This window comes from Coenobita brevimanus, chromosome 66, assembly GCF_032717465.1.
Source record: "Coenobita brevimanus isolate Jiangsu-jjx chromosome 66, ASM3271746v2, whole genome shotgun sequence".
Taxonomy (NCBI): Eukaryota; Metazoa; Arthropoda; class Malacostraca; order Decapoda; family Coenobitidae; genus Coenobita; species Coenobita brevimanus.
Window position 1 is genome coordinate 32,285,245 of NC_137019.1, and position 22,558 is coordinate 32,307,802.

At 41.8% G+C, this 22,558-nt stretch overlaps 1 protein-coding gene across 1 annotated transcript in view; it reads right to left on the bottom strand.

Moving 5' to 3' along the window:
- The window catches only part of LOC145405333 (putative inorganic phosphate cotransporter), a 416,371-nt gene that overhangs the window by 327,981 nt on the left and 65,832 nt on the right, over positions 1-22,558 (bottom strand). The window contains exons 3-4 of the mRNA XM_080276745.1: positions 14,933-15,166; positions 13,868-13,955 (exon numbers count right to left, since the gene is read on the bottom strand). Coding sequence (XP_080132871.1) covers positions 13,868-13,955; positions 14,933-15,166 — 322 coding nt within the window. The remainder of the gene's footprint in view (positions 1-13,867; positions 13,956-14,932; positions 15,167-22,558) is intronic.

Below are 22,558 nucleotides of genomic sequence, written 5' to 3' on the forward strand. Positions count from 1 at the left end.
TTCGCACGCTGGTGAGCGCGGGTTCGCCTCCCGCCAGAATTGTAAGAACTTTGGGAAGCGTTCACCAAGCCACTTGCTACTTTGGTGGACACGAGGGGTTCAGTGGTTGAACCAGTGTCGCATACTAGTATGCTTGCACCCAGTCGGCTTAACGATAGATCAGCAACCACCAGCCACATCTGGCCAGACAAAGTTTAAATGCTTGGTGCCATGGCGCCATTTTGAGAATTCGGCTCACCATCCAGGTTAGCTTCCTCTTTTGCCTTGTACTTTCTATTCAAGGTGCGTCTGGGTTGCTTGTGTTTTTTATTTCTAAGGCCACATATGGCCATGGTTGCAAACAACGTTTGTATGGTGTTTTTTTTGGTGTTTTTTTATTTTTATTTTTTTTGTAGTTTTTTCTAGGTATTAACATGACCATCAAGGGGGATGTCTGGAATCAACGTATCCTTGTCAGCAACCCTTGAGAAGGCTGGAAACAAAGTTATAGCCAAATATGTTACGATACATGTAATTTTGACAGGTTTTTAGTGCCTTTGGAAAAAATATTTTAATAAAAATAATTCCATACTTTTTCTATTTTTTTCTGTGCCTCTACATGTGATAAAATTTTTATAAATGTGCAATCCATATAAGTATTTTTTTTTTTTAATTCCCAAATCTTGCCACATGTGGCCGGTGGTTGTCCATAGCGTTAGTTGGGCATGGTTGCTGATCTTGGGTTAAGGCGGGCCGATTACACTTGGTTCACAGACTACACACACATCCAAAGCCACTACAACACTACAATCTTAGTCACAAGCACTTCTCACCCTACATACAGTCTCTACCAGACCGCCTAAGCCACTGGCTAGAGATATATTGGCTGTATCTTCCCTGCTTCGGTAGGGATAGGCCGGTCCTGCAGTGGACCTGAACGGCTGCAGCTGCTGCAGATATATATATATATATATATATATATATATATATATATATATATATATATATATATATATATATATATATCGTTTTCGTTTTCGTTTTCGTTTTTATAGGCTCCAGCATGCTTGCATATGTCAGCCTTGGTCACCTAATGGCGGCTCTCCACGCTGTACAATCCATTGCAGCTTCCCTGTTCAGTCCCTTAACCCTGAGGTCACACTTAATGACCTTGTCCCATGTCTTTCTCGGTCTACCTCTCATAACCCCACCCCCAATATTAACACTTCTCACCTTCCTCACCCAATTATCATCCCCCATCCTCTCCACATGTCCAAACCATCTCAATCTACCTCTCCTCATCACAACACCAATACACTCTAGTCCCATCCTACCTCTCAACTCTTCCATCGTAAACCCAGCCCCTCCAGGCCTTGGACTCAGGGACGCACTGCACATCCACCTAATCATTGTCATTTCTGTACGTCTGACCCGCGAATATCTTCCTCCTTCACTGCCCAGGTCTCACTACCATACAGCATTACACTCCTAACACATGCTGCATACAAAGACCCCTTAGCACGTACGGAGAGTCCTCTCAATGTCATTAGAGGCAAGAGCTCCCTGAACTTCTTCCAACCACTTCTCACCCTAGCCACAAAGCTAGCTCCAGCCCCACCTCCAGCACACAAACATGTCTTCCAAATAACAAAACTCTTCCACACACTCAAGAGATTCACCAGCAAGTTCAATCCTTTCACGTCTGACAATCTCCACATGCTTACCCTGACACGCCATACACATAAAATCAGCATTATCTCGCAGTCTACCTCTGATACCACTACATCTCTTATGCACCCATTTATCACACACACCGCACAAGATGGAATTACTTCCCACGCCCTTGTGGCAAACTGCACATGGCCACTCTCCGTCATCTTTGACAGTACTGCCACCAACCCTAGATATCATCACTTTTGTTTTATCTGCATTTACCCTTAAACCCTTGTGCCCCATACCATCTCTCCACTTCCTAAACCTTTCCTCTGCCTCCCTTTCGTTCTCTGCAATCAACACCAAATCATCAGCATACAACAACTCCCACGGGAGTCCGTTTCTAAAGTCACGTGAAAGGGCTTCAAGTACCATGATAAACAACATGGGACTCAAGGCTGACCCCTGATCCGCACCAACATTCACGGAAAACTCGTCACTCAAATCTCCATTCACTCTTACCTGGGTGTGAGCACCCACATACATAGCCATAACCACCGTAACCAGCCACTCCTCCAAGCCAAGCTTTCTCATTGCCCACTTCACCACCTCTCTAGGGACTCTGTCAAAGGCCTTTTCCAAATCAACAAAAACAAAATAAAGATCCCTTCTTCTACCGATATATTTCTCCTGAAGCTGTTGAACAATGAATATAGCAACAGTGGTCCCCCTACCTGGCATAAACCCAAACTGCATCTCATCAATATTCACTCTTTCTCTAATCATACCTTCTTAAACACTCTTCATTACCTTCATTATCTGATCTAAAAGCTTTATACCTCTATAATTTCCTCTTTCCAGGGCATCACCCTTCCCTTTATACACATTTACAATTACACTCTTCAGCCAATCATCTGGGACAACACACTCATAAATAATCCTATTTATCAGGTCAGTGACTAACCTCGCCCCTATATCGCCTGAGGCCTTCAACATTTCGGCAGTCAACCCAGACACACCTGCTGCCTTCCCCACCTTCATCCTGCCTATTGCCTCACTCACAGTAGCATCATCAATCAAAGGCCAAGGGCCAGACACTGGATCTGCTGGCTCCAAACCTTCCCTGTCCCAGTCAAACTCCTCATTCAACAACCGGTTATAATGCTCTCTCCATGCATCTTTAATATCCTCACTGTTCACCACTACCCTTCCTTCATCATTCTTCACACACTGCTCACCTATAATATCCCGATTATCCCTCTTCACCTGACTTGCCACCCTAAATATCATATTTTTCCTTTCCCCATGATTTAGGTTATCAAGTAATAGTCTCTGTGACTCAGACTTTACCCTGTATACCTCTCTTCTAGCCCTCCGCTTGGCAGCCAAATATTCCTCTTTGCTACCACCCTTCTTCGATTCCCGGAAAAGCCTTCTTTTCTCCTTAACTGCAGCTTCTACACCCTCATCCCACCACCAAGTTACTTTATGTCTTGGTGGTCCTCTTGTCCAACCACATGTTACATCAGTAACTCTCAAGAAATTGTTCTTGAGGGCTCTGTACTGTTCATTAAACGCCTCTGCTTACAGCTCCCTGTTCAGCCACCACTCTCCTCAACTCGCTATAGAAGGCATCCCTTACTACTTAGTTTTTCAGCTTCCATATTTTCCTCCTAGGTACATAAGTCCTCTTTTTCATCCCTTGTTCTTTAAGCACCATATCACAAATCAATAGTTTGTTCTGCTGCACACACTCCTCACTTCCTATAACTTTAACATCCCTCACTAACCGCCTATCGGCCCTCCTAACCAGAAAATAATCTATCTGATTGCTATTTCCCCCCAGACTCATACGTATTTAACCTACTGTCTCTTTTCCTAAAATATGCGTTGCACACAATCATGTCCATTGCCTCCCCAAACTCGAGTATCCTTTCCCCTTCTGCATTCCTTATACCATACGCACATCCCCCATGCACTCCTTCATAACCTTGTGCTGCTTCACCTACATGACCATTTAAGTCCTCTCCCAAAATCACTATCTCATCATCCCGCATACCACCCACTACACGTATTAAATCATCCCAAAATCTATCTTTCTCTGCTACATCCAATCCTCCCTGTGAAACATATGCCGATATAATCACAGCTATATTTCTACCCAACAGAATTTTCACTACCAACATCCTATCGCTTACTCTCAAAACATTCATAATTTGTTCCACCCATTTCTCAGCAACCATCACACCAACACCTCCATATCCGTCTGTCCCCCCCTCCCAAAACAACTTATAGCAACAGTCCTTCCCAACAATTTTTCTGGCTGATCCACCCCGGTACCGGACTTCCTGCAAACATGCCAAATCCACCCACCTCCTACTGAATGCCTCAACGACTTCCCCCGCTCTTCTCCTCAAACTTCCCACATTCCATAAACCCACTCTCATCCCCTTGGGTGATTTACTGTCCTCAGGCTTGCTTTGAAACTTATTTTGTTTTGTCTTCTTCAGTATTAATAAAGAGAGATAAACATAGCACAGGCCCCACTCACTGCACAGTCCCAGGTCCAGGCAATGGATCTGGGACCCCTAGCCCACCAGCTTACCAGTGACTGTGGTAGTGGCCTCGGGGCACCCTGCCAGGACAGCTGCAGGGACACCCTCCAAGCGCGCCTTGGCACTGCAACTATCCCACCATTATACACCCACTGATAGGGCAGCCTCCTGGGGTGCTACTCCCAGGTTCGGGCCCCTCTCTATTGGGCAGAAGCGGCATCCTGGGAACCACAATGCCCTGTACCCTCTAGCACAGGCCCGAGCCCTATCTCGCTCTGGACCCATGATCTATGCCGGCGTAACCCCCGCCACGCCTCCCCCCAGAAGCCTGCCACTAGGTAGCGGGGGCAAAGTTTTCTGGCCGCATGCCCTTGCTGGCACCAACCCCTGTAACACAGTGGGATACGTTGTGTGAAATGTAAAGTGCATGTGATGTAGTGCATAGATAGTTAGAGGAAATGTTTGGGAGAGTATGCTAGTCTACTCTCCATGTTACTGTCACACTGAAAAGGTCAGCAAAGGGAGATGGTTAGATAGCTAGTGAAACAGGAGCTCTAGCTTTCCCTGTCACCAGCATTCCTATTCACCTCTGGAGTACTACCCTGTTCGGCCCATGCTACGGCATCCTCCTCTCTCTATATACTATATATATATATATATATATATATATATATCCCATTGGAGCCCGGTGTCCGGAATATTGGACAGAACTGGGACTTTTCAAGTCTTTATAAAGTAGGGAACCCCCAGGTAGGAACCTATGAGCCTCGCGACTATGAGCTGATAGGCGGAGGGCGGTGCGCTTAATGCCCACCCAGCGCCATGCCTCGCTCAGCACCCCTGGGATCCAATGGGATATATATATATAGATAGATAGATAGATAGATAGATAGATAGATAGATATAGATATAGATATATATATATATATATATATATATATATATATATATATATATATATATAAAGAGAGAGAGAGAGAGAGAGAGAGAGAGAGAGAGAGAGTGTAGCACCAGTCGAGCAGGGCAGTACTCCCAAGGTGGATGGAAAGCTGATGACAGGGAGAGCTGGAGCTCCCATTCCATCAGTCCTCGGGAGTTGTTCCTGACCATCCCCCTTTGCTGAACTTTTTCAGTATTTCATTCACAAAGAGAATAGGCCAGCATGCTCTCCAATACAAGTTTCTCCTACTGTCAACACCAATCTACATGCACAGTACACACTGCACTACCTTTTTCAATATTAATAAAAAGTAAAATGGCGACAACTAATCATACTTCGGAGTTCCCAAGGGGAGGGGGGACCATAAATGCCCCCACCATCTGCTCCTCTCCCGGTGATGACTCAACATGCCTGGAATCACTGTCTGATTCAATTCTTCATTTTTGCAACATATTTGATCTTTTCTCTAACTTTCTGTTGAACATCACCTCTCCTCCTCTAACCCTCACCTTCATTTCTTAACAGAGACTCAGCTGTCTGAGGCAGCTAACAGCAAACCCTTTTCTGTATTCTCCTACTTTCTTTATACTCATTCTAAGCCATAGGTGGCTGTTATGTATAAGTACACAATGACCTATCTTACTCTCCTGTTCCTAAACTTAATTCTTCTGAATTCTCTACTCTCTGGCTTCGGCTTTCCTGTCATTATCTGACTAAATATACAGTATCTGCACTGTTTACTCATCTCATAATTCTACTGACTATCAAAAATTCTTTGCCTATCTTACTTCTATGATGGAACACATTTTATCCATTTCTCCTTTCTCTGAAATCTCCATTCTAGATTTCAATGTTCACCACCAACTTTGGCTCTTCTCTACTTTCATTGCTCCACCTGGTGAACAAGCCTACATCTTTTCTATTCTTAATGACCTAGAGCAGCTTGTACAGCACCCTACCTGTATCCCTGACCATCTTGGAGAGAGCTCCAACATGCATGACCTCTTCCTTAAAACTAATCCTTCTGCTTACACTGTTAACATTTTCTCCCCACTGGGCTCCTCCGATCATAACCTTATTACCTTAACCTGTCCTATCATTCTGGTATGGTCTGTGGACCCTCCAAGGAAGCGTCGTCTGTGGCACTTTGGAGCTACAGATTGGGAGGCCCTCAGGCAGTACTTCTTTGATTTTCCCTAGAATGATTATTGCTTCCATGGCCGGAAGCCATCTGAGTGTGCCTTGTGCATTACGGAGGTATTCTCTTGGGCATCAAAGCATACATTCCTTTCTCATAACCTTTGACTAATGAAAGAAAGCATTGGTTTAATCACGCATGTTCTAATGCTATCCGCAACAAGGAGAGGACCTACAAAATGTCTATCTATCTATCTATTGCCAGACGCCTCAATCCCGTTCGGGGTGGCCACAAACAAATTGCCTCCACGTCGCCCTGTCCCCCGCCATTTCACTGCCCTGCTCCCATCTCATCCTCGGCCTCCCCCTCCCTCTCCCCTCTCCACCTCACTCACATATACTCTCTTTGTCAGTCTTTCACCCTCCATCCTCTCCACATGGCCAAACCACCTCAGTGTATTCCTCCTAACGCTTCCTATCATATCCACATCCACACCACAATGCTCCTTTATATCCTCATTTGTCAGCTTGTCTCTCCATGTGACTCCACAGGCTCCTCTTAAATAACTCATTTCCACTGCTCTCACACTTGACTTGTGCCCTTCCAACAACGTCCACGCTTCACTTCCATACGATGGAGTTGGTATCACAATACTGTCATATAGTAACTTTTTCACTTCCATGCTCACTTCCCTGTTTCTTATCACTGCTTTCAAGGAACCAGCAACATTTCTTCCTTGCTGTACACTTTCAAGCACTTCACCATCCAAACCTCCATCCTTACTCATCACACTACCCAAGTACTTAAACGTACTCACATTTTCCAATTCCTCACCATCCAACCTCGCTGTACATTCACTGACTTCACCTCTCTCAAAGACCGTCACTTTACTCTTCCCTACATTCACCTTTAGATTCCGTTTCTTACACACTCTCCCAAACTCATCCACCAAGCCCTGGAGCTCCTCTTCGTCTTCACTCAATAACACAGTATCATCTGCAAACAACAGTACAGGGAATTTCCAAACACTACCCTCTCTCACCAGGGCCACTCCAACATCCACTACCTATGAAAGGTACCAGAGCCAAATCACCCCTGAATCACATCTTGCTTTTGTTTCTGTCCAGAATCGTGCTAAGTCTGTTCGCTCTGCCAAAAATAATTTCATCCATACTAAATGCTATCAACTCTCCTATTCGAATTCTTCCCTCTCCTTCTGACACCTTGCCAAAAACCTTTCTAACAACATTACTTCATCATCCTTCCCTCCTCTTTTCTACTCTGATGGCTCTGTACCTATTTCTTCTACTGAAAAAAACAGATCTCTTCACTCATACATTCTCCTCCAGTCCCACCTTAGACGATTCCGGTGCTGTTCCTCCATCACTTCCTCTCTCTGACTTTCTTATGGCTGACATTAAAGTTTCTTCAGCTGATGTATTTTCTGCCATCACTGGCCTCCATACTAACAAGGCATATGGACCTAACGGAGTCCCTCCTGTTGTCCTCAAGAACTGTGCCTCTGTGCTTACACCCTGCCTAGGTAAATTATTTCGCCTTTGTGTATCAACTTGTACCTTTCCTTCTTGCTGGAAATTTGCTCTCATTCATCCAGTTCCAAAGAAGGGTGACCATTCCCAACCCTCTAACTATCGTCCAATTGCTTCAACATCCTGTGTCTCAAAAGTTTTCGAGTCTATTCTTAACAGAAAAAGTTTAAAGCATCTTACCTATGACAACCTTCTTTCTGATCATCAGTATGGGTTCCGTCAGGGACTCTCCACTGGCGATCTTCTCACCTTCCTTTCAGACTCCTGGTCATCCTCCTTTCGGGACTTTGATATATCAAGTGCTATTGCACTTGATATATCAAAGGCTTTCGATCGAGTCTGGCATAAACATTTAATTACGAAACTACCCCCTTTCGGTTTCTGTCCTTCTATCTGTGCCTTCATCGCTAGTTTCCTTTCTGGTCGTTCTATAGCTTTTGTTGTAGACGGCCATCGTTCTTCTCCTAGATTTATCAACAGTTGTGTTTCTCAGGGCTCTATCCTATCACCAACTCTCTTTCTTTTTATTCATCAATGATCTTCTGGGCTGTTCTGTACATCTAACCCTATCCACTTGTATGCTGATGATTCCACCCTTCACCTTTCCATTCGGCTTCTGCAACGTCCATCTCAGCAGTTACTTTAACAAACAAGGGATGAGGTTATGGCACACCTAATGTCTGACTTGGATCGTATCTCTGACTGGGGTAAAAATATTCGTGTTGTTTTTAATGCATCAAAGAGTTCTTATACCTATCAACCCTTCAAAATCTTCCACAGGAGTACCCAATAATGTTTAATAATATCCATTTCAATCCTGCATCATCCTTGAACATGCTTGGGGTTTCATTCACTCAGGACTTATCTTCGAAAGATCATAGTGCATCTCTTGTAAAATCTGCTTCCAAGAGATTGGGGGTGCTAAGCCGACTCCCTTCCTTCTTTACCCCTGCACAGTTGTTGACGTTATACACAGATTTTATTCACACCTGTTTAGAGTTCAACTCCCATGTGTGGGGGGGCTTCCCACATACAGCTCTTCCGAATTGGGTGGAGTCAAAGGCTTTCTGCCTCATCAACTCTCCTCCTCTCACTGGGTCCCTTCAACCTCTGTCTCTTTGCCACACTGTTGCATCTTTATCTCTTTTCTATCGATACTTCAATGGTCATTGCTCCTCTGAACTGTCTGCTTGCATTCCTCCACCTCTACGACAAGTGCATAGCACTCGTCTAGCAACAAACCTTCATCCCCTTTCTGTCCAACTCTGTAATGCAAGAGTTAACCGTTACTCCCAGTCCTTCATTTATGCAACAGGTCAGCTCTGGAACTATCTCCCTCTGTCTGTATTTCCTACTATCTATGATCTTCAGTCTTTCAAACACAATGTGTCCAGGCATTTCGAAATGAATGGATCTTGAATTTGTCTCTCTGTTGTATTTTGTTTTCCTCTTGGAGGGAACTGTTATTGCGGGCTCATGGCCTTTGGTTCCTTCTTCCTCGCATAATATATATATATATATATATATATATATATATATATATATATATATATATATATATATATATATATATATATATATATATATATATATATATATATTGTTGAGAAGCGGGATTACCTAGTTAGGTAGTGTTGACGTTCCTCGATGTTCCTGATATTTTACCGTTACGAATCAGAGTTGCCAGTTTGCCTGCTGTTTGTGAGCGTAGTTGTTTCATAACTTATGTATTATTTTTTGTGCTCTTTTCCTTTATGAGATTTTATTTATGTTATTTTTTTTAAATTATGTAATTAAATTTGGGTTTCAATGCTAAATAATTTAGAGTGTTGTGCAGTGTAAGAAACTATGGCATGTTTTGGATATCTCTGAGTTGGCAAAAGTTGTTCTTGTAGAATGTAATCATTCACGAATAATGCAAGCTTATTTAAGGATGGAGAAGAGACTAGAGTAGGTTCAGTTGGGTTTCAGTTGAGTCTGAGTGTAGTGCAGTGTCAGTGAAGTTTGTGTATCATCAGTACTTGTGAAAATAGTGAAGTATTGTTGTCAGACATTAAGTCTGATTGCAGTTAGTAAAGTTTGTATAGCTCCAGTGCTTGTGAAAACAGTGAAGTGAACTTGGAAAGCAGTAAGTGTATTTACTTGGAAAATAAAGACAGTGAACGTAAGAAGCCAGTGTTTATTTACAACGCCTCAGCTGATCTTGTGTACTGTGCACCTAAAGGCCAACCATAAGAAGAACAGCTTACTAGGCAACGTCCTTCGAATACTGAATTACTGCTGTTGGAACCTGTGGCAATGTGGGACCGGGATGTAATATAAATATATATATATATATATATATATATATATATATATATATATATATATATATATATAGATAGATAGATAGATAGATAGATAGATAGATAGATAGACAGAGATAGACAGATAGATGGAGATAGATAGATACAGATATAGTTATAGACAGATAGATAGATAGATATGGGGGCGCCCATCATCCACCCAATTAGCGTAGTGGTACTCTGTTTTTTCGGGTAGCTCTACATTGAGTGGCAAGCTAGATGATTCCCTGTAAACCAGGAAAGCATTTACAATGCTGGGTCGACTTTATAACCAACAAGCACGTGTTCCCTACGTGATAACAAGTGGGTTCGGTGAGAGTTAGCGCCCCTCCCCGGAAAACAACTAACTAAAAATACGAACAAGAAGCCTCAGACCAGGACTGACCAAAAGGTGACGACTAAGTACCGAACAAAGGACATGGTACGGATAGCTACATGGAATGTAAGAGGTGCAAATGATGAGGTGAAAGAAAGATTGTCCAGATGCTTGAAGGTGCGAAAGTGGATGTATGTGGGTTAACTGAAACTAAATGGTGAGGTGAGAGTGTGAGAAAATGGGAGTATGGATGGGGTATATGCGCAGGAGTAGGTGAGAATGAGAGGGCAAAATAGCGGTGTGGATTGTTGTAAGTAACAGATGGAAGGAGAATTTAAAAGAGTATGGATCGGTTGGCTCAAGGATTGTGTGGGTAAGATTGAAAGGTGGACTACAAATGTGGGCCATTGTGTGCGTGTATGCACCAACACAAGATCGTGCAAGCAGAGTGAGAGAAGAGTTCTGGACAAATGTAGAAGCATGCATGGAAAACTTTGAAAGGAATGAGAGCGTGTTTTTGATTGGAGCGGTGAATGGAAAAATAGGAAATGTGACGGTGGATGGAGTAGCTGGTGCGTGGAGTGTGCCTGCAGAGATGGATAAGAATGGCAGTGCTTTATTGGTCATTTGTGTTGGGAGTGGGTTGGTGATAGCCAATACCATCTCCAGGCACAATATGATTCATAGGTATACGTGGCGAGTGACGAGAAGGGTGGGTGGTGAGAAAGGCAATGACTGATTATGTGTGTATGGATGACAAGATGAGGTGTAATGGATGCAAGAAAATATAGAGACTGGGAGAGTGGACTTTCTGACCACCACTTGGTGATGGTCAGAATCAAGGACAAAATGAAGTGGAGAAATAGAAGAAGGGAAGGACAGGAGGAAGTAGTTCATACAAGGAGAGTGGAAAGGTTACAAGAAGAAAAAAAAAAAGGCGGAGTATAAGAGAGAAGTGGAGGAGCGATTGGGTAAATATGGACTGCAGCACATGGGGGACATGGAAGGTGTGTGCAAAATATTCACAGAAGAAATATGTGCAGGATGTGAGGTGGTTTGTGGAGTGAAGAGAAGACGAAAGGAGGTGAAGGGAACAGCATGGTGGAATGAAGAGGTGTGAGAAGCTGTGGCACAAAAGAAGAAAGTATATAGTGACTGGATGAGAAACAGGGGTGTGGAAAATAGTTGAGAAACGGAAGAGAGAGTTCTTTAGTATGTAGAGAGGAAGAGAGAGGTGAAAGGTTATAAAGGGGTGAGTAAGAAGAGAGTGGATGAGGAATTTGGAAGGAATATGAGTGTAAAGTGATGGGAATGTAAGACGACATCCTGGAAAGAGGTAAAGAGTTACACAGGGAGCCAAAGAAGTTAGTCGGGGAGTGAAGGATAAAAATGGTAGATTACTAGTCGAGAAGGGTGAAAAAGTGAGCAGATGGAGAGAACACTTCAATGAATTGCTGAATATAGAGAATGAAAGTAATGCAAGTATAAGTGGCTGGGAAATGGCTGGGAGAAGGAGGGATGTGAGAAGAGAAGATATCAATAGGATGAAAGTTATGGATGCAATGAAGAAAGATGAAATGGGGAAAGCCCCGGGAATTGATGGAGTGTGTGGTGAAATGCTGAAGCATGGGGGAGAGATAGTAGTAGAATGGATGTGGAAGGTGTGCAGATTGGCCTGGGAAGAAGGTAGAGTCCCAGAGGATTGGAAGTCAGGTATAATTATTCCCTTGTACAAAGGAAAAAGGGAAAAAGAAGTATGTGGTAATCATAGGGGCATTTGTCTTCCTAGCGTAATAGGAAAAGTATATGGTAGGATACTTACTGACAGAGTTAGGAAAATAACAGAGGAATTAGCTGGAGAAGAATAGGGATATTTCAGGAAATGAAGAGGTTGTGTAGATCAGATATTCATTCTTAAAATCCTTATTGGAAAATTTTCAAGCGATGGGAAAGAAGTTGTGTGCGTCCTTCATGCATTTGGATAAAGCACATGACAGGGTTGATAGACAAGGATTGTGGAAAGTATTAAGAATATATGGAGTAGATCGAAGCTGTTGAATGCCGTGAAGAGTACAGTATGTATGAGGGTGCTAAGGCTGCAGTGCTTGTAGATAGTGAACTGAGCGAACTATTCTATCTGAAGGTTAGACTGAAACAGGAATGTGTCATGTCTCCATGGTTGTTCAATCTGTATATGGATGGGGTTATAAAAGAGATACAAAGTAGGGCAATGGATGTTGGAGCGGCCTTAGTGAGAGAGGGCAGTGTTGGAAAATATCTGTACTCTTGTTTGCAGATGATACAGTGTTGTTAAGTGAAGACAAAGGGGAGCTGCAAGGCTTGGTAGATGAGTTTGAGAGAGTGTGTAAAAAACAGAATCTAAAGGTGAATGTAGGGAAGAGTAAAGTTATGGTCTTCGAGGGAGGTGAAGTCAGTGAATGTACAGTGAGGTTGGATGAGGAGGAAATGGAAAATGTGAGTGCGTTTAAGTACTTGGGTAGAGTGATGAGTAAGGATGAAAGTTTAGATGGTTAAGTGCTTCATAGGGTACAACAAGGAGGAAAGGCTTCTGGTTCCTTGAAAGCAGGGATAAGTAACTGGGAAAGTGAAAAAGTACTTAATAACAGTATTGTGATACCAACTCTAACACAAGAAGGGAAGCTTCGACCTTGTTGGAGGGACAGAAGTCAAGAATGAGAGCAGTAGACCTGAGTTATTTGAGAGAAGCATGTAGAGTCACATTGAGAGACAGAATGACAAATGGGGATGTGAAGGAGTGTTGGGGTGTGGATGTAGATGTGATACAAAGCGTTAGGAGAAACACACTGAGGTGGTTTGGCCATGTGGAGAGGATGGAGAGTGAGAGACTGATGAGGAGAGTGTATGTGAGTAAGGTGGAGGGGAGGAGAGGGAGGGGGAAGCCAACGATGAGGTGGAGGGATGGAGTGGAGAAGTATATTAGAGAGGGGAGTGTGAGGTGGGAGCAGGGCAGTGAAATGGCTAGGGACAGGCCGACATGGATGCGATCTGTTTGTGGCCATCCCTTACGGGATTAAGGCGTCTGGCAATAATATATATATATATATATATATATATACAGCATGTATGTATGTATGTCATAGTGCATAAGATACTGCCTCCTACAACGACCTGAAAGAGAATATATATATATATATATATATATATATATATATATATATATATATATATATATATATATATATATATATATATATATATATATATATATACTGTATATACATATATAGATATAGATATATAGATATATAAAGGTATATATATATATATATATATATATATATATATATATATATATATATATGTAGAGAGAGAGAGAGAGAGAGAGAGATTGCATGCTGTCAAGACCCACCTGAATAAACGATAGCACTGTAGGATCCTCTCTCATGAGGTGGTACCCAGGCAGCCAACATGTAGGAAGAGGCTGGGAAGATCACGCCCTGGGGGAGTAGAACACACTTGGAATAAAAAAGATAACGAGGGGGGAGTTGAGTTAAGTCTATTGCACAGCACTTCATGGTGCAGCGTCACTAAGTTTTGCCAGCAGCTGTTCAGGCGAAACCCTTCGTGACTTTTATTATTACCTCCACCATGAAAGGTAGTCCAAAGTTGCTTCTGACACTGCATCCCTGCCTCTCTGTTTGCCTGTCCATCACCTTAAAGGAAATCTAAAGCCAGAACCATTGTATTTTTTTTAATCTATCGGGATGATCCTACTAACCCAAGTAGCAGGTTTTCACATTTTGGTGTAGGTCTGTCAAAGGACAAGGTAAGTCATATTTCCAAGAAAGGAGGAAATACTGACTGCTGAAGGTATGCATTCGATTTTCCGCCCGTATATGTAATTCAATTATTGAAAACTAAACTCTAGTGTTTTATAAGGGCTATTCGATATGATTATTGCTGTGGCAAAAATTTTGTAATATTCTTAGTGAACGATCCTTTCTTCATTTTCTTTTTTCCTGCGGAACCCACTTATGACTATGATTAATTTTGCCCGACACTAAAAATCATTATGAGGGAGACTCCTTACAAAATTTTACACGATTAGGTGTATTAGTATCGCAGTATCCACTCTCTGTTAACCCTTAGTTAAGAGTATGTGTTTCTTTCAGTTAATGAAACTGTATAACGTTAGTCACAGTAAGATACAGACGAAAGAGCATCAGCTAATGTTGGTCTCCGTCCATTCAATGACAAGCACCCATTTTCATAACTATTTTGTTCACTTAGCAGTTAGTGGCCTTGCACCGCAAAAGTGTAAAACTTACAAATCGTTATGTACAATACTATTCATTGGTGAAGTCCATTTTGATTGTTACTTCCACTGATATCTGCGAGAATTTCACGGCATAAGATAGGCAAGGACACAGTGACTATTCTACACACTTATGTTTAGCTTACACAAATGGCTTACTTGCGCCATTCCCTGCAGAACCCTTAATACGATGAAGAGCTCTTTAGAGACGGAGGCACAGAGAGCCGAGAAGAGGGATAGAGCAGAGGGTACCACTACACCCAATCCTAATACCAGACGGCCACCCAAGTACTCCGCAGCACGTCCACCCACGAAGTTAGTGGCGGTGTAGCCCCAGAAAAATGCACCCAGGATCAGCCCTTGAGTCTTCTCGTCCCAATCAAAGTCTCCCTCCTGAAGTTTTATAGAAAAAAAAAAGAAAATGTTAATGCAGCTAGTTCTTTACATGAACACTATGAATCATTGTCTTTGTCACTTATGCGCAGTATCAAGTACCACAATAATGGTTGTACGTAGAGCGATTGAGTGTAACCAAACAGAAAGAATGAACAGTAGCTGCTTGATAACTATCACGCTCTACTAAGCCATTGTGTACTGTACACGCAGTCCAGTCTAAGTTATAACTCTGACACATTTTATCGCCTGGTAAACATCCACATCCTCTTCCAATAATTTCCAATATCTAGTATCAGATACTGGGTGATGAAGTGGCGGGAAAAAAATGTAGTTCAAATTTCCACCCGAAAAGCATACTTTGAGTTACAAGGCTTAGAGAGAGAGAGAGAGAGAGAGAGAGAGAGAGATTAATTTGGAACAGGGGTCGTAATGGCTGGAATCAGCTTTCATCTGTGTCTCAAGACACAAACTGTACGAGAGTAACGAATGCTTCTTCATTTTGTGCTCTTTGATAAATGTTTGTTAAATATCAACCACGACAATACCAACCTGCTTAGAAAACCTACTGTACTTTACTTCCCTGCCCCTGCAGCCACTACAACCCCAATTCATCCTTCCCACTTCCGTGTGCTTCTTTCTTCCCTTGTCTATGCCCATTCTGCCCCCCTCCCCCCCCAAAAAAAAAAGAACATAAAAAGTTTCATAATTTTGTGCAGCCATGCTAGGGTTCCGAAGACGGTCGCTCGTACATCCCATCCCGTGTATAATGAATTCTGTGCTATGCAATGATCTTACTTTTGCAGCCATTCTGTTTTGCAGTCCGATCCTTACCCGGGCTGTCTTAAACTGTAAAACATTCCATTAACGTATAAAGCAGCGGTTCTAAAACTACGTTTTCTCCAAATGCGGCCAGCTGAACAAAGTTACATTTCTGGATATGTGGCCGGTTAATCAATTATTATTTCCTGTGTTTTGGGTGAATGATAATCACAAGCGAATATCTCGTATCGTAAGCATTAAAAAAAAAAAAAAAATTGCAAATCGGTTTCCTGGGTATCAAGGTAGAAGAACATTGTTCTTCCTAACATTAACCCCATATCTGCTGACAGCAGACGAGTTTAGAAACTGTCAGACTTACACCAACGAAGCTATTCTTGCTGATGCACAAGTAAAACGCCATGCAGAATGATGATGTTCTGAAGCGAACTCAAAAACTTCTGAGTCAGTTTTGGAATTCTGGTAGCAAGTACACTCGCATCAGAAAGTATTGGTGCAGAATATATGTTAAATATTATGACACACGGAGCAAAGGGAACTGGAAATTGCGGTTCTATCCTTCCACACGCAGGCATCCCAGACGATAGATGACTGCTCTGTCAGATATAACTCTTGTGTCCTTCATAATGTGTAGGAAATGGCCGTAAATGTTATGATATACACAGGTGTTAACGGCCTGTCAATGCTGCATGGTCGAATCATTCCGGATTGCATCGCACCCACAGTGCATCGATACTTTTTGGTGCGGGTGTACATCAGCAACTCTGAGAAATGTAGATTTCTTCATTCTATCGGTGTTTGGATCAAAATACAAGTAGTGTTGCAGAAATTCGCAACATCTTTTCTCTTGTCACCGTCTAAAAAAACTGAATCCTTGCAGTTGCATAGTGGTAGAAAAGCATCTCGTGGTAACACCTGTTGGATCACAACAGAGTGAACATTGCCTCAATGATCAAGAGACCTTTGAGTTAATAACAAACATTTTTTTCTTATATGCAGGGAAGAAGACAAAAAAGATCAGAAGCCCACAAGACTGGTCTCTCCAAGAAAAAAATAAATAAATAAATAACAAAGAACCAAAGAGCCGTTCGTTTCTATATGCCTGGACTCACTGCATTTAATCCGCGACGTCCCAACAATGTATGGGCACGTCACAACTTTTTTTGGTGCTCAATCCCGATGGAATGCCGGTATGTTCCGCAGTTGCGAGGTCCGTCTTTTGCACTTTTTTCAAGTTTTGTTGGTGATTTTTGGTAGGTGTATGTGAGAGACCTTCCTCTATCAGCGACCAGGCGGTGACACTGCCTGACCCCACGTGACCCTCACACTCCATTGACTCGGCAACTCACCTGTTAGCAGTGACCCAGTAAAGACATGTCGCGCCGTGGTCTCTCCTACCTGTTAATATGTGATAATAGTTATATAAGCAGGAAAATGGTATAACGTTCGTGGAAAAGTATAATGAAGTTGAAAAATAGAATGTAAGTTGAAACAATATTCATAGTGAGTCAATTATGCAAGAATCTGGTGATTTTTGATGGTGTTTGGTGAGTGAAACAACACTTTTATCACCTATATTATTCCGTGAAAACCAATATAATCTTGCACTACATATAAATTCGTACCAAATTAACAAATATCTACCTATTCTGAGAGGTTTGCAATAGTTACTCCTACCATAGAAAGCATGACAGCAGCAGCACTTATACAGGGAAACCTGTATAAGCTCAGGTAAGCACTTATTTTGTTATTTTCCAATGTTTCAAATACAAAGCGTAGGCTTGAGCCCCCCCAAAAAAAAAAAAATCGAAAATCTACCGAGATTGGGGCAGGGGGGTTCATTGGGGGGAAATCAGCTGAGACGAGGCTGGTTAAAAGAGTGGAATCCGTAGGCAGTAGGAAATACAGAGAAAGACACTACCTACCACAGCTGACCTGTTGCAAGCATGAATGACTGGGAGTAATGGTTAACTCTTGCATTAGAGAGTTGGACAGAAAAGGGATGATACTTTGCTGCTAGACGGGTGGTCCGCGGCCACCGTAGTAGTGGTGGGATGCAAGGAGAGGGTTCAAAGGAACAGTGACTATTGGAGTAGTGGCAGAACAGAGATAAAGATGCAACAGTGCTGCAAAGACAGAGATTGGAGGGAACCAATAAGACGAGGATAGTTAATAGGACGAAAAGATTTTGACTCCAGGATGTTGATAACAGCTGTATCTGGGAAGCCTCCAAACACATGAGTTTTACTGCACATAGGCGCGAACAAAACACCCATGTAAAGTCAACAACTGTACAGGGATAAAAAAAAAAAAAAGGCATGGAGTTCGCCTAACATACTTATTCTCTTGGTTGAAGCTTTTACAAGAGAGGTAATATGATCTTTCCAAAATAAATCCCAAGAGAATGAAACCCCAAGTATTTTCAAAGATGGCGTGGGATTGACTTGGATATTGTTAAAAGTCAGAGAATACACTTGCAGTAGATTTTGAAGGGTTCAAAAATGCAAGAAGTAATTTTTTTTCTTTTTTCAGGCATTAAAATAAGAAGATGATTTTACTCAAATCGGAGTTATGAGCAAGTCAGACACTGTGTCATAACCTCAACCCTTGTTTATTGAAGCAGCTGTTGAGATGGATGCTGCAAAACACGAAAGGAAAGGTGAAGGGTGGTGTCATCAGCATTAGTAGATAGCATTAGATACACAGATCTGAATGTCACTATTGAATGGAAGTAAGAGAGTTGTTGACAGGAAAGGAACAGGGTTGTTGATGAGACAGAGCCCAGAGGAACACCACTATTGTTAGTGAGAAGAACGGTGGCCATCTGCAACAGCAGCTATAGAACTACCAGAAAGGAACCTAGAGATGAAGGCAATGATAGAAAGATAAAAACCACAAAAGGAATGTTTAGAAAAGATTTATGCCAGGCTCGATCGAAAGCTTCTGATGTGTCAAGTGACATGGCAAAGCTTTCGCCAAAGTCCCGAAAGGAGGATGACCAGGAGTCTGAAAGGAAGGTGAGAAGATCATCAGTAGAGCATAGCAGGTTGAGCCCATACTGGCGATTGGAAAAAAGACTCTGAAAGGAATGGTGCTTTAACATTATTTTGTGGAGAATAATTTCAAAATTTTTGGAAATATAGGATGTTAAGCAATTCGACGATAGCTGGAGGGTTGGGGATGGTCACCCTTCTCTGCGACAGGCTGAATGTGCCAAACTTATAGGAAGAAGGAAAGATACAAGTCGACAGACAAAGATGAGTTTAGCTAGGCAGGGTGTAAACACAGGAACTATTCTTGAAGACAACAGGAGAGACTCTATCAGGCCCATATGCCTTATTAGTATCGAGGACAGTGAGGAGAGAAATGTCATTAACCCATTAGTTGCCAGAGTTCCTGTGCGAGGGATTTTGCTGGATTAGTGCTAAGTGTACCGTCCTCTGCCTATCGGCTCATAGTCGCGAAGCTCATACGTTCCTACCCCAAGGTTCCCTTCCTTATTATTTTTTGAAAAGGCCCAGTTCTGTCCACTGTAATGGATGTAGGGCACCAGTGGGTTAACTAATTAAATTTTAAAGTCAGTCATGGAGTCAGGGGTGAGGGGAGGGGGAGTGATGAGGAACAGTACGGGAATCATTTAAGGTGCAAGTGGATGAGACAGTCTGAGCAAAGAGTTCTGTTGTTTTTTTTTTGTTTTTTTTTTCAGGAAAAAAAAAAGTTACAGAGCTATCACAGCAGAAAAAGGAGGGAAGAATGATAAAGTAAACTTGTTAGAAAGGTTTTTAGCAGTGTCATAAGGAGCAGGAAGAATCTGAGTCAGTACTCAATGGGCAAGTGGAGTACAGCAGTCATGGATTGTTATAAAAGGTTGTGACATCATTTTACTATCTGGACCATCAGGAACAATATCCAGGTGCACAACCTTGGAAACCAACTACTGTAAGCTGGGAATCCAAGATGGCATCCAGGATGGCTGCCATATCCATAAATGTTCTTAAGTTAGTGTTAACCCTAGAAAGGTAATCTGGGGTGCTTTCTGCCCCCAGGAAATAATGTTTTCGCTTGCCATGTCGACGCCACGCGTCACCCTGGCCTCAGTGGCTTCATTGTTCGTCCATATATCACTGGAGAGGGGGAGGGGGAGGGAGAGGGGGGTCAAGTTGCGCTTTCCTTAGGTTCCCTAGGTATTGGGTCCCACAGGCGGTGTTGGAGTAGAAATTACCTCAGGTTACCTACATAGTGACTTTTTACACTTACTGACATACTTTGATTTATGAATTTATTTTTTTTGTGAAACAAAATGTGAAAGTTACTACTTATTAGACTCATTATTGTGTCAGAGATGTTGGGGTTCCTGTACAGTGAAAGACTAGGTCGTGTTGACCCATCAGGTAACCTGGGGTGGAATTAGCCCCTTGAAGGAAAAAAAAAAAGTGGAAAACTAGTTCTTGTGCATTTATTATTGTACAAAAAAAAGTCCAGGAATAAACTTTCATTTTTATGTTACTTTTTTACTGCTAAAAACTTTATGAATTAAATTATGAAAATATTTTCTAAAAATATTTTTTTGGCAAATCAAAAATATTTTGAAAATTAAAATTTTCTAAGTTGAAGCTGTGATAGGTCCAGCCCCTTATGTGGGACAGATATGTGATGGTTGGAACTTCTTGTAGCCTAGAGCACAACCCCAAGGATGCACAATAAGGAATCCAAAACTATTTTAAATTATTTGGTATAAATTTTAGGTTTAATTTGGCTTCTTCTCCAAAACTTTCGGTGTGTCCATTTGGGTTGTGCCCTGGGCTAAAGAGGTTCCAACCTTCACCTACCTGTGCTACATAAGGGGTTGGACCTACCTCAGCTTCAGCTTAGAATTTTTTTAATATCTAAATATTTTTGATTTTTCAAAAAATGTTTTTAAAATTAATTTTCAAAAATGTTTTCATAAATCAGTTCATAAAGCTTTTAGGAATAAAACATAGTATAAAGGTGAAAGTTTATTCCTGTATTTTTTTTACAATAATACATGAACAAAAACTGTTTTTCCACATTTTTTTTCTATGTGACGTTGGTACCACCCCAGGATACCTAACGGTCACCATGGGATGAAGGTTACCTATCTAGGGATAATAAGCAGTAATACAAAGCGTAATATAGGATGTCTAGATTTTTTAAGGACAGGGAATTCAGTTTTAATAATTTCAAAGCAATTTGCCACATCTTTTCCTGTAAAATGAACTACTGTAAGCTCGAAATTCAAGATAATGTCCAAGATGTCTGCCATATTTATAAATGTTCATAAGTTCGTCATATTTTGCACTAATTAACTCTTGTGGAGGCTCTAATGGAGGATACAGTCATAAGCAGTTGTGAAAGGTTCCCACTGTACAACAAAACATGTACAATAGCGCTCATGATTCCCTGAGACACCTGTGCCCTACCAGCACAGTGAAACTGAAAATGGAACCGCTTCTTATAAACGGGAGATCATGAAAAAAGAGATGGGTGGGATATAAACAATAATGATGGTGAGTATCATTGCACATATAATAATACAACACGGAATAATTTTATTGAAATAATTCCATCTATTATTGATTACATATAGCTTGAAAGATGAGGAGATATGTTACGTGGTTTGTTGTCCGCCATTCACCTCCCCAAGAATTTGCTACGGACCTGTAATTAATGGATTAGTAAATTTCTCTACATACTGCGGGTTTGCCTATTAGTCATTTAGCAATAATAAAGGTGTTACAGAAATGTTTGGATATTTCACAGTATCATGGTTGTATGACCGAGTCCCTTTAACCCGCCCCATCCCGGAGACGTGAATTCACGTCCTCATATGATGTGCACTCATATCCCGGAGACGTAAATTAATGCGGCAACATTGCAAGGTCCCTAATTTGCACAATTTTCCATTTTCGCGAGTGATTTCACGAGTGATTCTTTGCAAGTATACACTGGACACCTTCCTCTATTCCTCTACAAGATGCCAAGCAGGGACAATGCCTTACACCGCATAACCTCTCCCCCCTCCTGCACGCCATTGCCTCGGCAATTCACCTGTTACCAGTGACCTGGCCAATAAAGACATTCAGGGCCAGAGTGATTCCCCAATCGATGACAATGTGGAGGACAAAGTTTACATAGCATTAGAGGAAGAAACAGTCAGAAATGATGATCAGGTAATGTGGGAAAAAAAGGTCATGAATGGTGATGAGTTAGTGAGTGAAACAATGCCTATAATGCCTATATTACTGTTTGAAAACTCTTGTACTACATATAATTTCGTACCAAGTAAATAAATAAATACTGTTTATGAGTGGATAAAATAGTTACCCTCCCATAGAACTCGTTTTCTTTGGTGCCAGCCTGTTAGAAAACCCAGTCAGGTAAGGAGGTACTTGTACCTGTATCGAATATTTTAAACCTCAGGTGAGCGACATCTCTATGAATTTTTGACGTTTCTCACCAAAAGCGAATGTTTGAGCCTAAAAAAAAAAGGTCCAAAAATGTCAGGACTGGGGCGTACCACTGCCCAGAAAACATCGGGATGAGGCGGATTAAATCGTCACACTGAGTGGATCACGTAAAAACATTTCAAAA